The sequence below is a fragment of the Populus euphratica genome, unplaced genomic scaffold (assembly GCF_000495115.2).
Source record: "Populus euphratica unplaced genomic scaffold, PopEup_1.0 scaffold1.1, whole genome shotgun sequence".
Classification (NCBI taxonomy): domain Eukaryota; kingdom Viridiplantae; phylum Streptophyta; class Magnoliopsida; order Malpighiales; family Salicaceae; genus Populus; species Populus euphratica.
Window position 1 is genome coordinate 1,142,839 of NW_011499845.1, and position 12,155 is coordinate 1,154,993.

Sequence of the window (12,155 nt, forward strand, 5' to 3'; positions counted from 1 at the left end):
CATACCTTCAAGTCAAATGCACTTTTAACCTTGTTGAATAAAGTTAAGTTATGGTTTAAATTATTTTTTTGTTTGTTTAAATTTTAAATTTTTAATTGATTAAATGATGTTTTACAATTAAAAGTGAATTTATTAAAGATTTTAAGATATTTTAAAGTAAAAACAAAATGAAAACTAGCTTTTAGGGTTCAAAAACTTTATTTATTTATTTATTTTGTTAGACGATAGGGAACCAAAAATATTCTCCAGCAAACGACAGGTCATCAACGACGGATAACATGTAGTTGTTAAAGAAAAACAGAATAAACGTCATGTCATCTACTCTTTTGAACAAATAACTAAATAAATGAAATATGAGCATAGCCCGCCCTTTTGAGTCCAAGAGCGTCCATGCATTTTCATCATTGGCTAGGTGCGCAAGCCTTTTTAGACTTGCAGCGCCAAACCTCTTCTTGTTGTTTTTTTTTTTAAAAAAAATATTTTTATTAACCAATAGATACAATAAAATAAGAACGATAATTAAGATAAGATATTTATAATGTTGAGTAATGCTCAAAACCACGGCAAGGAGATGAATCTCTTGGCTTTTCATGATCAGGTCGTCAAAAGTACCCCAATTGTAAATTCCCTCTTGCATGCTGAGCCACGTCTGACAGGTAATTAACCCGTACTCGGCAAGGAGCCTATCAGGCAGCCACGCAGGCATGTCTTGCTGGTCTTTCGTGGCGTAGCCTGGGGAGTGAAGTGGCATTTGGAAGAAGCTAGCACCACCAACGCAATTATTTTTCTTGCTGTCCATCTGCTTAATTCTTGGACCCATAATTATCAACTCAATTTCACTGTCTGGACTGCTTCTTTTTTTCTTTTTTTTCTGTGTATCAGTTTTTGTATAAGAGACCAAGAGTTCATTTGTTGGACAGATCCCAGATTCCCAGGTATTCTGGGGGTCTCCAGAACGTGCACGTGGCTTAATGGGGTTTTTACTTTACAGCTGGTGCGATTTAATATCAGAATAATGTTTTTAATTTTTTTGTAAGATCGAGGAACGTCAAATGAACGGAAGTTGCTGATTTAAGGAGGAGGAGGAGTTCGATAAAAAAATTTAAGTTAATTAAAACCAATTATATGAAAAGCTTCCTCTGCCAATCAAATAGTTTAAAAAAAAAACGTTAAAAAAAGTTTTGTTTGCTTTAGAAAAGAGTCGGTCCCAGATAAATCAACTGCTTTTGTTTCCTATTTGTACAAAGGTTAATTGACGAATAGAAAAGAGGTTGAGAATCCTAGGCATTCGATTGGTTGATAATATGCCATGGTGCGATCTCTCTCGAATGTGCAGCGATTACAATCTATCGGTACACAGTGTCAGCAAAATCAGTTAAAAATTTAAATAGTAAAGTGACCTCTAAAATATAATTTTGTATTATTTTTTGATATTCGAATGTGCAGCGATTACAATCTATCGGTACACAGTGTCAGCAAAATCAGTTAAAAATTTAAATAGTAAAGTGACCTCTAAAATATAATTTTGTGTTATTTTTTTATATATTTTTTTTAATAATTTTTTTAAAAATTTAAAATTTGTATATGGCTATACTATTTTATATTTAATTTTAATAAAATAAATAAAAATACTAAAATTTAAATTCATGATCATTTTGTTATTAAGATTTTTATACATTGTAAAAATATCAATCCAATCTAAAAATTTAAATTACTAGATAAGATTTTAAAATATTATTTTTATTATCTTTTAACATATATTTTTTAAAGTGTAATCTTTTAAGTTTAAAATTTATATTATCTTATATTTATTTTTTATCAAATAAATAAAAACAATAAAATTTAAATTTATAATTATTTAGTTATTGAAATTTTGATATTACGTTGAATCAATTCAACTTAAAACTGTAAGTTATTATAAAAAACATAATAATATAATTTTTATTATCACCTATCATGTATAAAACCAAAGGATACTTACTGCTTTTCAAAATGTTGTTTTAGAAATAATTTTTATTTTATTTTTTAAATTATTTTTACCAAAAAAACATATAAAAAATTATTTTTAAACAAAAAAATTATTTTTTTAAAAAAAATACCATTAAAATACAATTCCAAATGGTCTCTAAATCTTGACCACTCAAGTCTTGCCCGACACGGAGCTGATCTATTCTCATCTTCCCACTTGCAGTGGCCGCTGATCGCGGAGCTTTACTCGCATAATTTGTAGTCCCCATCAATGCAACATTAACCTTAACAGCACTGTTGGCTGCTTCTCATCTGCAAATAATTTTTAACATGACTAGGCTAGGCTTAACTTGAAGTATGGAATCACTAGTTAAACATAAAACATGAAAACATGAAATTATGATTAATTAATATCTCTGAATAAAAATGACGTGCCTGTGTGTGTATAAATAGAAACATTTTTTTATCTGAAAAATAGTGCCATATATATATATATAAAATATGCTTTTTAAATAGTTTTAGAATGGATTTTCATTATCTTTAAAAGAGTGAAGAAAGGAAGACATTTCTCCTTTTTTTTCTTCAATTATTTCTATATCTTATATTCTGAAATAATAATTAAAAGATATCCAAAATTATCAACTTTCCTCTTCAAGGAGTGCCCAAAACCAGAACTTACAATAACAAACGTGCGACTGTTATAGGGCTTTTTCCAACTCAGGACGTAGCCACCGAGTCGGCCCAAAATATGAATTTTGTCGAGGTCACCAACTGCAAACTGAATAAACTTCCGTTCACTAATTTTTGGGTGGGGGATAAAGTACGGATCCGTAAAACCACATTCTAGGTCTGTGGACTGCAAAAACAATTGCATGTTGGGCCTCGCGAAACCACAAAATCGGTGGCCCCAGATTGTCAAAGTAGGACCCTCTAGTAATACGTGCCTGTCTCTTTAATCATTTGATGGGGCTCACTTCTGTATGTGGTGATCAATCCTGTGGCTACGAAAGCATCATCCATGATTGTAGAGTCCCCAAGCATCATCCATGACTGCTGATAGGGTTAGCTAATATGGATAACTAATTGTGTGGCTACGCTGACAGGTCCAATCATTGTGAGAAAAGGGCCCATGACTGAGTGGTGAATTATATATTTGCAGGCCCAACAGGCTGACATCATGGGCCTTGGAGAAGAGCTGGGAAGTTTCGCAGCACAGATGAACATCCAATAATTTGTAACTTCCATGGACAAAATAATTTCAGCACCTGTCAGTTAACTGGATTGCATGAACATACAACAATTTGTAGGCAAGGATGTGCAATAGCCTACATGGATCGAGGAAATAAAAATAACGAGTTATTCTTTAATCTGTAATCTCATTTCAAATCACATATAAATTTAATCCAAACTAATAATAGGAATCATATGCCCCCTTTATAAATGTGCTTTTGAATGTGATTTTTTTTTTATTAATATGGGTATGTAAATTAGTTTATAGATATTTTTACTAATTTCACGAGTATTAAAATTAATGATTATAAAATTTTTTAATGATTTTAAAAAAATTATTAAAAATCAAATTAAAAATTAGATTAATTAAAATTCTATTTAATTACAGTTAGTTTAGGAAGTGGTAGTGTGCTTGGAGACAAATGTCAGTCATGGAATTTAAGGAATTCCACGAATTAGGTGGTCGATCTCCCAAGTCCTACGTGCTGTGTCCAGTAGGTGTAATAGTCTCGCATGCGGACAACAATTGTTCAACACAAAGTATGCAATGCTTTCCTTTTCTGGGTTTTGGTGGTCAAGTGTATTTAAGGAACACCGCTCGAATTGATGCACTGACAGCTTCGTGAAGAAAAAAAATCACAACTTTCTTCTGAATTAAAATAAAAAATTAATGGAAAAGTAAAAAGTAAACCACTTTTTAACACCTAAAGAAAGCTCAAACATACCAGCGCAAGGGAACACGAACACGTGTCGGTGGTTGATGTCCCGCTCTCTCAACTGCTGGGTTACAATCATTCGACAAGGTCGTCAAGCTTATGTTATTGTAAGCTCGGTGATGGGTCTGTTTGCTTGTCTGGGAGACGTCGGCCTCAAGTTGTTGGAAATTCCAGCAATTCATCCAGCTCTTCTTATATTTTATTCTGTGTTTATGTTTGAAAGTAAAAAAACTCGAATGTCCCGTGATGCAATTTTATGTGGTATCACTTGCGTAAATTATCTAATTTTTTAATGTGTTTATATTAAAATTAAATTTTAAAAAATAAAAAATATTATTTTAATATATTTCTAAAATAAAACTTGAACAGACATAGGAAGGAAACCACTCGCCAACTCCATTGTCACTGGGACTCGAACCAAAATTTGAAAAAAAACGAGTAACACCTACACCACTGAGCTACAAACTGCTTGGTAATAAAATATATTTTTACTTATACAGCAGTGTACACTTATTTTTTTGGGTCACGAGTCTCGTGACAGCTCCTAGTCACCGGAAAAATAAATAAATTATGCAGTCATATAAATGTGGCCGCAATGCAAATGTAAGGACCAAATCGTTCACGCACTGCAGCATCAGTGGCAATACTTTGGCCAGCAAAAAGAGGGGAAAGGTGCTGTGGACTTGTGGTTACTTCGCTGTGTAAGGAAAGTTTCTACTCTTTTCCAGGAGGGGAAAAAGGCCTTCCCAGTATATACTAACATGGTTTTATCAGTTAGATTATGTTTAGCGATAAGTTTAGGCTGAAAGGTAGTAAATTGATGGTTTTTATATATATATATATATATATATAGTTTTTGGATAATATTAATGTGTATATAATCAAATTTTAAAAAAATTAAAAAACTTAACCTTACCTTGGTAAAATTACCAAGTAGAACTGTAAATGTTTGGAAATACAGTACAAATTGTGTTCTCAAAAAAAATATTTTTTTATTAAAAATATTTTTATATATATTTTAAATTTTTTTAATATACTAATTTTAAAAATAAAAAAACATTATTTTAATATAAAAATTATTTTAAAAATAACCGTTACCATATATCACCATCAGCCACACTCGCCAGTATATTATTCAATTCAATATGTAATGCACTTGGAAATAGAATTTGATGAGACAAGACACCCACCTCTCTTCTGTAAAGAAACTACACGGATGTTCACCATTACACAATATGTAATGCACTTGGAAATAGAATTGATGAGACAAGACACCCACCTCTCTTGTAAAGAAACTACACGGATGTTCACCATTACACGTGTCAATGCTGAGCTCAGCTTTCCCCCTCCAATTAATTACACAGGAATCTATAAACAGTATGGATGAAAATGATTTAAGTTCTAACCTTTTTCAAAAATTATAATATTTTTTATTTAAAAATATATTAAAATAATTTTTTTATTTTTAAAAATTATTCTTAACATTAAAATAATTAAAAAATATAAAAAAATATTTTAATAATTTATTTTTTAAAATTTTCATGAAACTGATGGAATTACAGTAACCTTTAACCATTAACCATATAAAAAATAATTACTTAAAAGATGGATAAACACAAAAAGAAAATAAAGATATATACAATCACCAAAAGAAAATGATATCAATTCGTGTATAAAATAATATTTTTTTAATCTGCCTTTGCCTTTTCTCTCCCAACAAATGATATGGCATGACCCTTTTCCAAACATCCATCACTAGTAACCCGACCCGTGTAAGGTTTGACTCCTCACAGGCAGCAAGCACGTGTCACACGTTAACAACTACTTCACGCCATCTCTTCGTCTATTTTTTTCAATTAAGAGGCCCGACTTTCCAGAAACTTCCGAGAACTCCTGGCTAGAATTAACTGATTAATCTAGCGGCTCGTATGTAGCCACGTGTTCGTTGAACCCACGTAAGCATCCTAGGTGGCACCTTCAATTTTCTTGAGAATGATACGCCCCTTTTATTGCCACCATTTCTACACCTCCATACTTGCAAAAAAAACTCGCACAAAACCCCAAAATTTGGTCCCAAAATAAATAAAAAATAAGAAAAACTAACAGGAAAAACAGTAGCGAGTATTGGAAAAAACAATTCCCAATAAAAATTTCCGCGGGTATTGATATATCTTTTATTTTTCTTCTACATGTAAAAATATAATAAAGAATGAACGGGGAGGGAAAGGAAGAGGGGGGGGTGAACATGGATGTGCATAATGAGAAATTGGTGTATATGTGGGGATATTTACCTGGTGCTTTGCCACAAAGGTCGCCGATTTTGTCTCCCCTTGCTGTTAGGTCTACTGTGTATGCGTGGAAGGACGTTTGTGGCGGCGGTTGCGGTTTCGCCATGGCCATTTCTGGTGATTTTTCTTTAATCTCTTTCAATTTTCTTTAATTTTTTCTTGGGTGGTTGAGAGATTATATACGGGAATGGCATTAACTTGGGTTATGATGGAAAAATGGAGGGTTTTCCAGTACATTTGATTTTCACTCTGTTTGTTTGCCGAGAAAATGGGGGAAAGGGAGAGAGTGAGGATTTTGTTTTTTTCGTTTGTTTTTATTCTATTTTGGTACTGTTGATGAGCTTAACTGGGCTAAAATGGGAATAATGAAGGTATTTAAGTGAGGTTGTTTACTTTGCTCGGTCCAAATCCTCATTTTTGCATTTCTATTATTTAATTTTGTCTCAATTTGCTTTTTAGACAGTTTCAAGTTTAAATTAAGTTGCTTCTGACATTTAATTTCGGGGGATCAATTTTCTTTTTAATTTCAGTTTTCAATGCAACAGTATTCACTTTCACATTAAAGAAAGGAAATTTAGCTTTTCTTAGATGCAAGCCATCTTTTTCTTTGCCCCTTTTCTTGTTTCAACATTTTGACTATGATTAGACGCTAGAATTGTTTTCTTGCTGTAATTTGCATTCAATTGTCATTTGAGGTACCTTTCATTTCTGTTTGGCCCCTTCTTGCTTTCCTCTTAATCGAAGCTTGAGATAATGCTTATAATAAGATTTATGGATGCGCATAAACTTAACTTTTTCTTGCTTCCCTTCGAAACTAATAAAAGCATCATTTCATTCCCATTCAATTGATTTTTCTACTTGATTTAGAAAATAGTAGTGTTTTTACTCATGGTTGTTGTTTAATCAGAGTCTGGAAAGCTCATTACATGGGGTTCAACAGATGATCTAGGTCAAAGCTATGTCACATCCGGGAAGCATGGGGTAGTGCTGCACCATAAAACACTTCGACTTCATTCCGTATGTGTTGATTAATTTTACATGTTCTAGAACTGACAAACAAGTTTTTTTTTTTTCCTTTTTCTTGTTAAGGAAACTCCTGAGGCTTTCCCTCTCCCAACAGAGGCTTCCTTTGTAAAAGCTGCGGCTGGCTGGGCGCATTGTGTTGCAGCTACAGGTAAATAACTGTACGGAAGGGCACTGTTGAAGTCTTGCTTTGATAAATAATTCATTAGGCATCATATTGCGTAATGACTAAGCTTTTTTTGACTTCTCAAGTACAGACAATGGAGAAGTCTATACATGGGGATGGAAAGAATGTATTCCCTCAGGAAAAGTCTTTAGTGATCCATCAAGGGCGGGAGGAATCGAGAAGGATGTGTTTGAAAGGCAGAATCTTTTTTTTACAGAGCAAGGTACTTTCCATCTGGCTACCTTTTCAAACACAGTGCACCAAGTAATTTACTCTTAGTAGGCTAATGTGTGAATGGTGATCATTTGCAGGCAGCCCTCGCTCTCAAGGTTCGAGGTCCAGTGGTGGAAGTGGAACTTTGTCTGGGCTTGATGGTAGAGGAAGTAAAGATGAAAGTACAAAGAGGCGGAGAATCTCATCAGCAAAACAAGCAGCTGAAAGCTCATCCACTGGAGATGAAACACCCTCAGCTTTCCCATGCCTAGTAACACTTAACCCCGGAGTGAGGATTGTCACTGTTTCTGCTGGCGGGCGCCACTCTTTAGCATTGTCAGGTAAGTCCTCACCTGGGATAGTGCTGTGCTGACCCAGTATTTTCACGTGTAGTTCTCTATTCAAGGAAATCACAGTAACAAAATGATAGGCAGTATGAAGCCTAAAGCCATGGAAGATCTTTTATGTAAAGCAACTAAGCAAGACATTTGATGGATCCTAATTTTCCTGAAGTTTCAGATGTAGGACAGGTGTGGGGTTGGGGCTATGGTGGCGAAGGGCAGCTTGGTTTGGGCTCCCGGATACGTATGGTGTCCTCTCCTCATCCCATACCTTGCATTGACTCTGCTTACGGAAAAGATAGAGCTGTAGTGCTTTCTCGAGGGGGCATGACTTCAGAGGGACAGGGTTTTAGAGTTCCTGGAACTTATGTTAAAGGGATCACTTGTGGAGGTCGACACAGTGCAGTAATTACAGGTACGATTGAATGATGATGTTCCTTTTTGATGATCGTACTGCTATGTTGAATTTGTTATTCAATGAACAAGCAAAATGCTTTAGGAGCATTTGAGCCCTGCAGTTGGTTTACTTGTATCAGGATGTAAAACAACAAGATTTATGACCTAGACTGCAAGTTTTGAATTCTGGCCACAGCATGAGTTGACCGCATGATCAATGCATACCTGTTTTCCCTTTGTTGTTTTCCTTTTTATTGTGTTTTTTGACCTTCACTTGTATTAATTGATACTTTTGGCATCAAACTTGTTACAGATGCTGGAGCATTACTTACTTTTGGCTGGGGACTTTATGGACAGGTACTTTGGTCTAGTAGATGCTTGGCAGTCAATGAGTCTCTCCTTTCTATTTTCTGAAATTAAATTTTTAGCGTTGCGTGACCTGTTCTTTGCTTTTTTATTTGAAAAATGCGTTTTTCATTATTCATACGTTACCTAGCTATGTGTTTCAGCGAATATGAACTTGATCTGACTGTTTATTTGAATTTGGTTCTTGCATAGAATTAGGATCAGTAAATAATATTTTGTAAAAACACAAATCATTAGTTGCTTGTCTTTTGTTTGTGTAAGTCTCGATTAGGTGAACTCTTGTGGATTAAGTCCTGATTGGTTGAACTCCTATGCATCTGTTTTAACCACTCAAATATTAAATATTGGGTCTGTTTCTTGACTGTCGAACCTCATTTGGATGACTTACTTTCAAACACCTTGGCCGGTAAAAAGCGATTTTGATGCCATGAGAATTGGCCTGCATTTGTTATTACTGCTTATGATGCAATCTTTCCTTGTGTGGGACACGCCCCTTATGAGCAACTGCAGAAACATTTTGTAAAGTTGCCATACTTATGAAATAGCACCACCAAAGGAAAGAGTGGACGCACATCCGATTAAACTTTTCTATTTCGAGAATAACTCAAAATTTCATCACCAGTGATGCACCTTTGAATATCTAGGAGGTTCACTACTTTCAGCAGATTTTTCTTTCTAGTCCTTGCGATATTAAAATCATCAGACCTTAAGGTTCACTTCTTCAGCAGTTTCTTTTTTGAAGTCCTCACATTATAAAAATCATCAGACTTTAAGAATCATCATGGAAGTATTTGAGTGAATTCTAAGTCAATTTTACTGCAATAAAACTGTCAGTCCTAACATTATTTATTACCATTCATCCATGTTTACTTGCTATAGTTTAAGCTATTATGCTTTCAGAACCTTCTTGCTTTGTATAAGCTTTAGTTCTTCCACATTGGTTGCAAATCAAACTTGAAAGTATCCCCTCAAATACAAGTAAAGATTTCATGCCTTGAAGCATTGAAGGTACATGTTTATGGTGGATATAATTATTCATTTCTCAATAGTGTAGTTGATTGCAAAGTTGAAGTGGATTTAAATTATCAACTGTTTTCCCCAATCTTGAATTATTAAATTCTATAGTGCTTCTGCCCATTCGGTTTCTAGATTCTGAAGTTCATTGGTCATGCCTTCAAGATTGTGTAACTAAAGGTTCCTGGAGCATGTTTTGTTGAACCATGCTTTTCTTCTTAAACTAGCAGTTCAAAAGTTTAATCTGAGGGTGACAGTTTCCAGCATTACCATTCTTCAGTATCAACATGTAGGTAATGTAGATAACGGTATAGAAAAAGAAATGTAGATGTTGAAAATGAGGTTCACTCGAACAAGGGATTATCTATCTACTCTTTCTCTTTTCAGTGCTTATATATTTATATTTTTCTTGTGATTAATTTTATTGCTGTGTGCTTGGGCTTATCATGTTTAAAGGAATAAAATCTGTTGTTATATTGTTTTTTCAAGTGTGGTCAAGGAAGCACAGATGATGAGTTAAGCCCTACTTGTGTATCTTCCTTGCTGGGAATTAGGATAGAGGGAGTTGCTGCAGGGCTATGGCATACAGTCTGTGTTTCTGCTGATGGTGATCTCTACACATTTGGTGGGAATCAGTTTGGACAGTTGGGAACTGGTAGTGACCAAGCAGAGGTACATTATAACTGGGTTGCTCAAGTTTCCTCTTTCCCTTGACTGCAGGATAGTAAATGGAAATGCTGATTTTTTGATATGATAAGATGGTGTACATATAATAAGATCTCAAAGAAAGACAAATTCGATTGCATTTAGCATTTCATCAACAAAATACAGAAAACTGTGTTGCTTAAAAAGAAAAGGTTATTGATTATTCTTCATCGCCAATAGAATACCGGGGTGTGTAGATTCTAGAGTTTTGAAATTTCATTTTGGGCACTGAAAGATCTAAGCACTGGTACTGCACTATATCTTAATCATCATCATTGTCACTGACTAGTGGCACCTCAAACATAGCTACTATGTTAGCAAATGTTTTATCTTGAAGAATCTTCTGTGGTTAACTTTACAATTTATTGAATTTTAAATCAGACTGTTCCCAGACTCTTGGAAGCTCCGAGCTTGGAAAATATACATGCAAAAACTATTTCTTGTGGGGCTCGCCACAGTACTGTAATTTCAGGTTTGTGGCTATTTTTAGGCCTCCTCATCTCCCTGTTTGGTGTTAAACCAACAAATACGTCATTCCATTTCCAGTGGACGTTCTTTGATCTTGTTGGCAACAGACTGACATTTAATGTTTTGGTTGGGTGAAACAAAAATCTGAATGCTTATCTAAATCCTAAAAACATAAATGTGATGACTGCATGGAAAAATAAAAGGACCACTTAGAAAGGTATAAACATATAGCCACTGTAAAACATAGGTTTTTAGTATAATAAATAACTGATCGGGAACCAGACCACGTAAAAGATTGTTTAGTGGTGAATGAGATATTGCAATCATTGATGTATGTAAAAAATAGCGCAAATATGTGTTGATTACAACAATTTAATAATTATATATTCACCATTCTGTTAAGTACTATTACAATACTTTTTAGACTTGTGACCCATATGCATGTTCTTAGAATTATGTTGGATGTGCATACTACATAACTATGAAGCCTGACGCTCTGCTTTTGTTTCTCGAAGAGGATGGGAAAGTGTTCTGCTGGGGCTGGAACAAGTATGGCCAGGTACTTATGCTTAATCCCAATCAATCGTCTAATTTGAGATCTCTGGAATGACATTGGAATACATTCATTTCTGTGATTCATATCAAGCTAAATAAGCCTTCGTTGTTTATAATGTTTACCATGCACTATAATTGATAAGGAATTCAGGTTCACATCATTATGTTCCAATGTTTATGTCTGCCAATTTAAGGACGTATGATTTTGTTAATGTGAAACAGCTTGGCTTGGGTGATGTGATTGACCGCAATGTTCCTTCTCAAGTTACCATTGATGGCTGTGTCCCTAAAAATGTAGCATGTGGCTGGTGGCATACCCTAGTTCTGGCCGAGTCACCTACCTGAGTATCTGACTCTGCCTAGCCTTGGCACAGTTTTGTTAGGTAAGAAGTGTTTTCAGACCGCTGACATATCATTAAGATCCATGTATAGCTACTTGCAGTAGCTTGTATGCTTACACACGTGCTCGTCCTCATTCTTTCGTGGCTCAGGTTCACCACAGTTAGTTCCATCTCTTAAAACTATTACAATGATACAACGCTATCAAGATGTAAAACATGATCTAGCTAGGTCCGTTGTGTATATTTTAGTTAGTAGCATTTGAACATTATACTGTACTCAATGTCATGAAAAGTCAAGTATTGTTGTGTATAAAGTATTATGGAGTCTGTTAACTTAATGCAAGCTTGCTATTGTGCTTCGCTCA

General features: G+C 34.5%; 1 protein-coding gene across 5 annotated transcripts; it reads left to right on the forward strand.

The window, feature by feature from the left end:
- Positions 1-5,922: 5,922 nt before the first annotated feature.
- On the forward strand, positions 5,923-12,155 carry LOC105132595 (ultraviolet-B receptor UVR8-like). 5 transcript variants are annotated; one of them, XM_011036286.1, is made up of 12 exons: positions 5,929-6,319; positions 7,110-7,183; positions 7,292-7,376; positions 7,483-7,614; positions 7,703-7,945; positions 8,118-8,360; positions 8,655-8,698; positions 10,211-10,393; positions 10,808-10,898; positions 11,410-11,453; positions 11,672-11,832; positions 11,941-12,155. In XM_011036286.1, exons 1-11 carry the CDS (start codon positions 6,124-6,126, stop codon positions 11,792-11,794), a joined length of 1,458 nt encoding a protein of 485 aa, XP_011034588.1. In that variant the 5' UTR covers positions 5,929-6,123; the 3' UTR covers positions 11,795-11,832; positions 11,941-12,155. The 5 variants fall into 5 exon arrangements, with proteins under 5 accessions (XP_011034825.1, XP_011034744.1, XP_011034588.1 ...); XM_011036207.1 differs by having other exon boundaries at positions 5,931-6,319; positions 11,672-12,155; XM_011036369.1 differs by having other exon boundaries at positions 5,931-6,319; positions 8,124-8,360; positions 11,672-12,155.

Excerpts from the sequence above, each read along its gene's own strand:
- LOC105132595 (XM_011036286.1), top strand. The coding sequence starts at position 6,124 with ATGAACGGGGAGGGAAAGGAAGAGGGGGGGGTGAACATGGATGTGCAT. Across the intron at positions 8,361-8,654 it reads ACACAGTGCAGTAATTACAG|ATGCTGGAGCATTACTTACT; the intron begins GTACGATTGAAT and ends AACTTGTTACAG. Across the intron at positions 8,699-10,210 it reads GCTGGGGACTTTATGGACAG|TGTGGTCAAGGAAGCACAGA; the intron begins GTACTTTGGTCT and ends TGTTTTTTCAAG.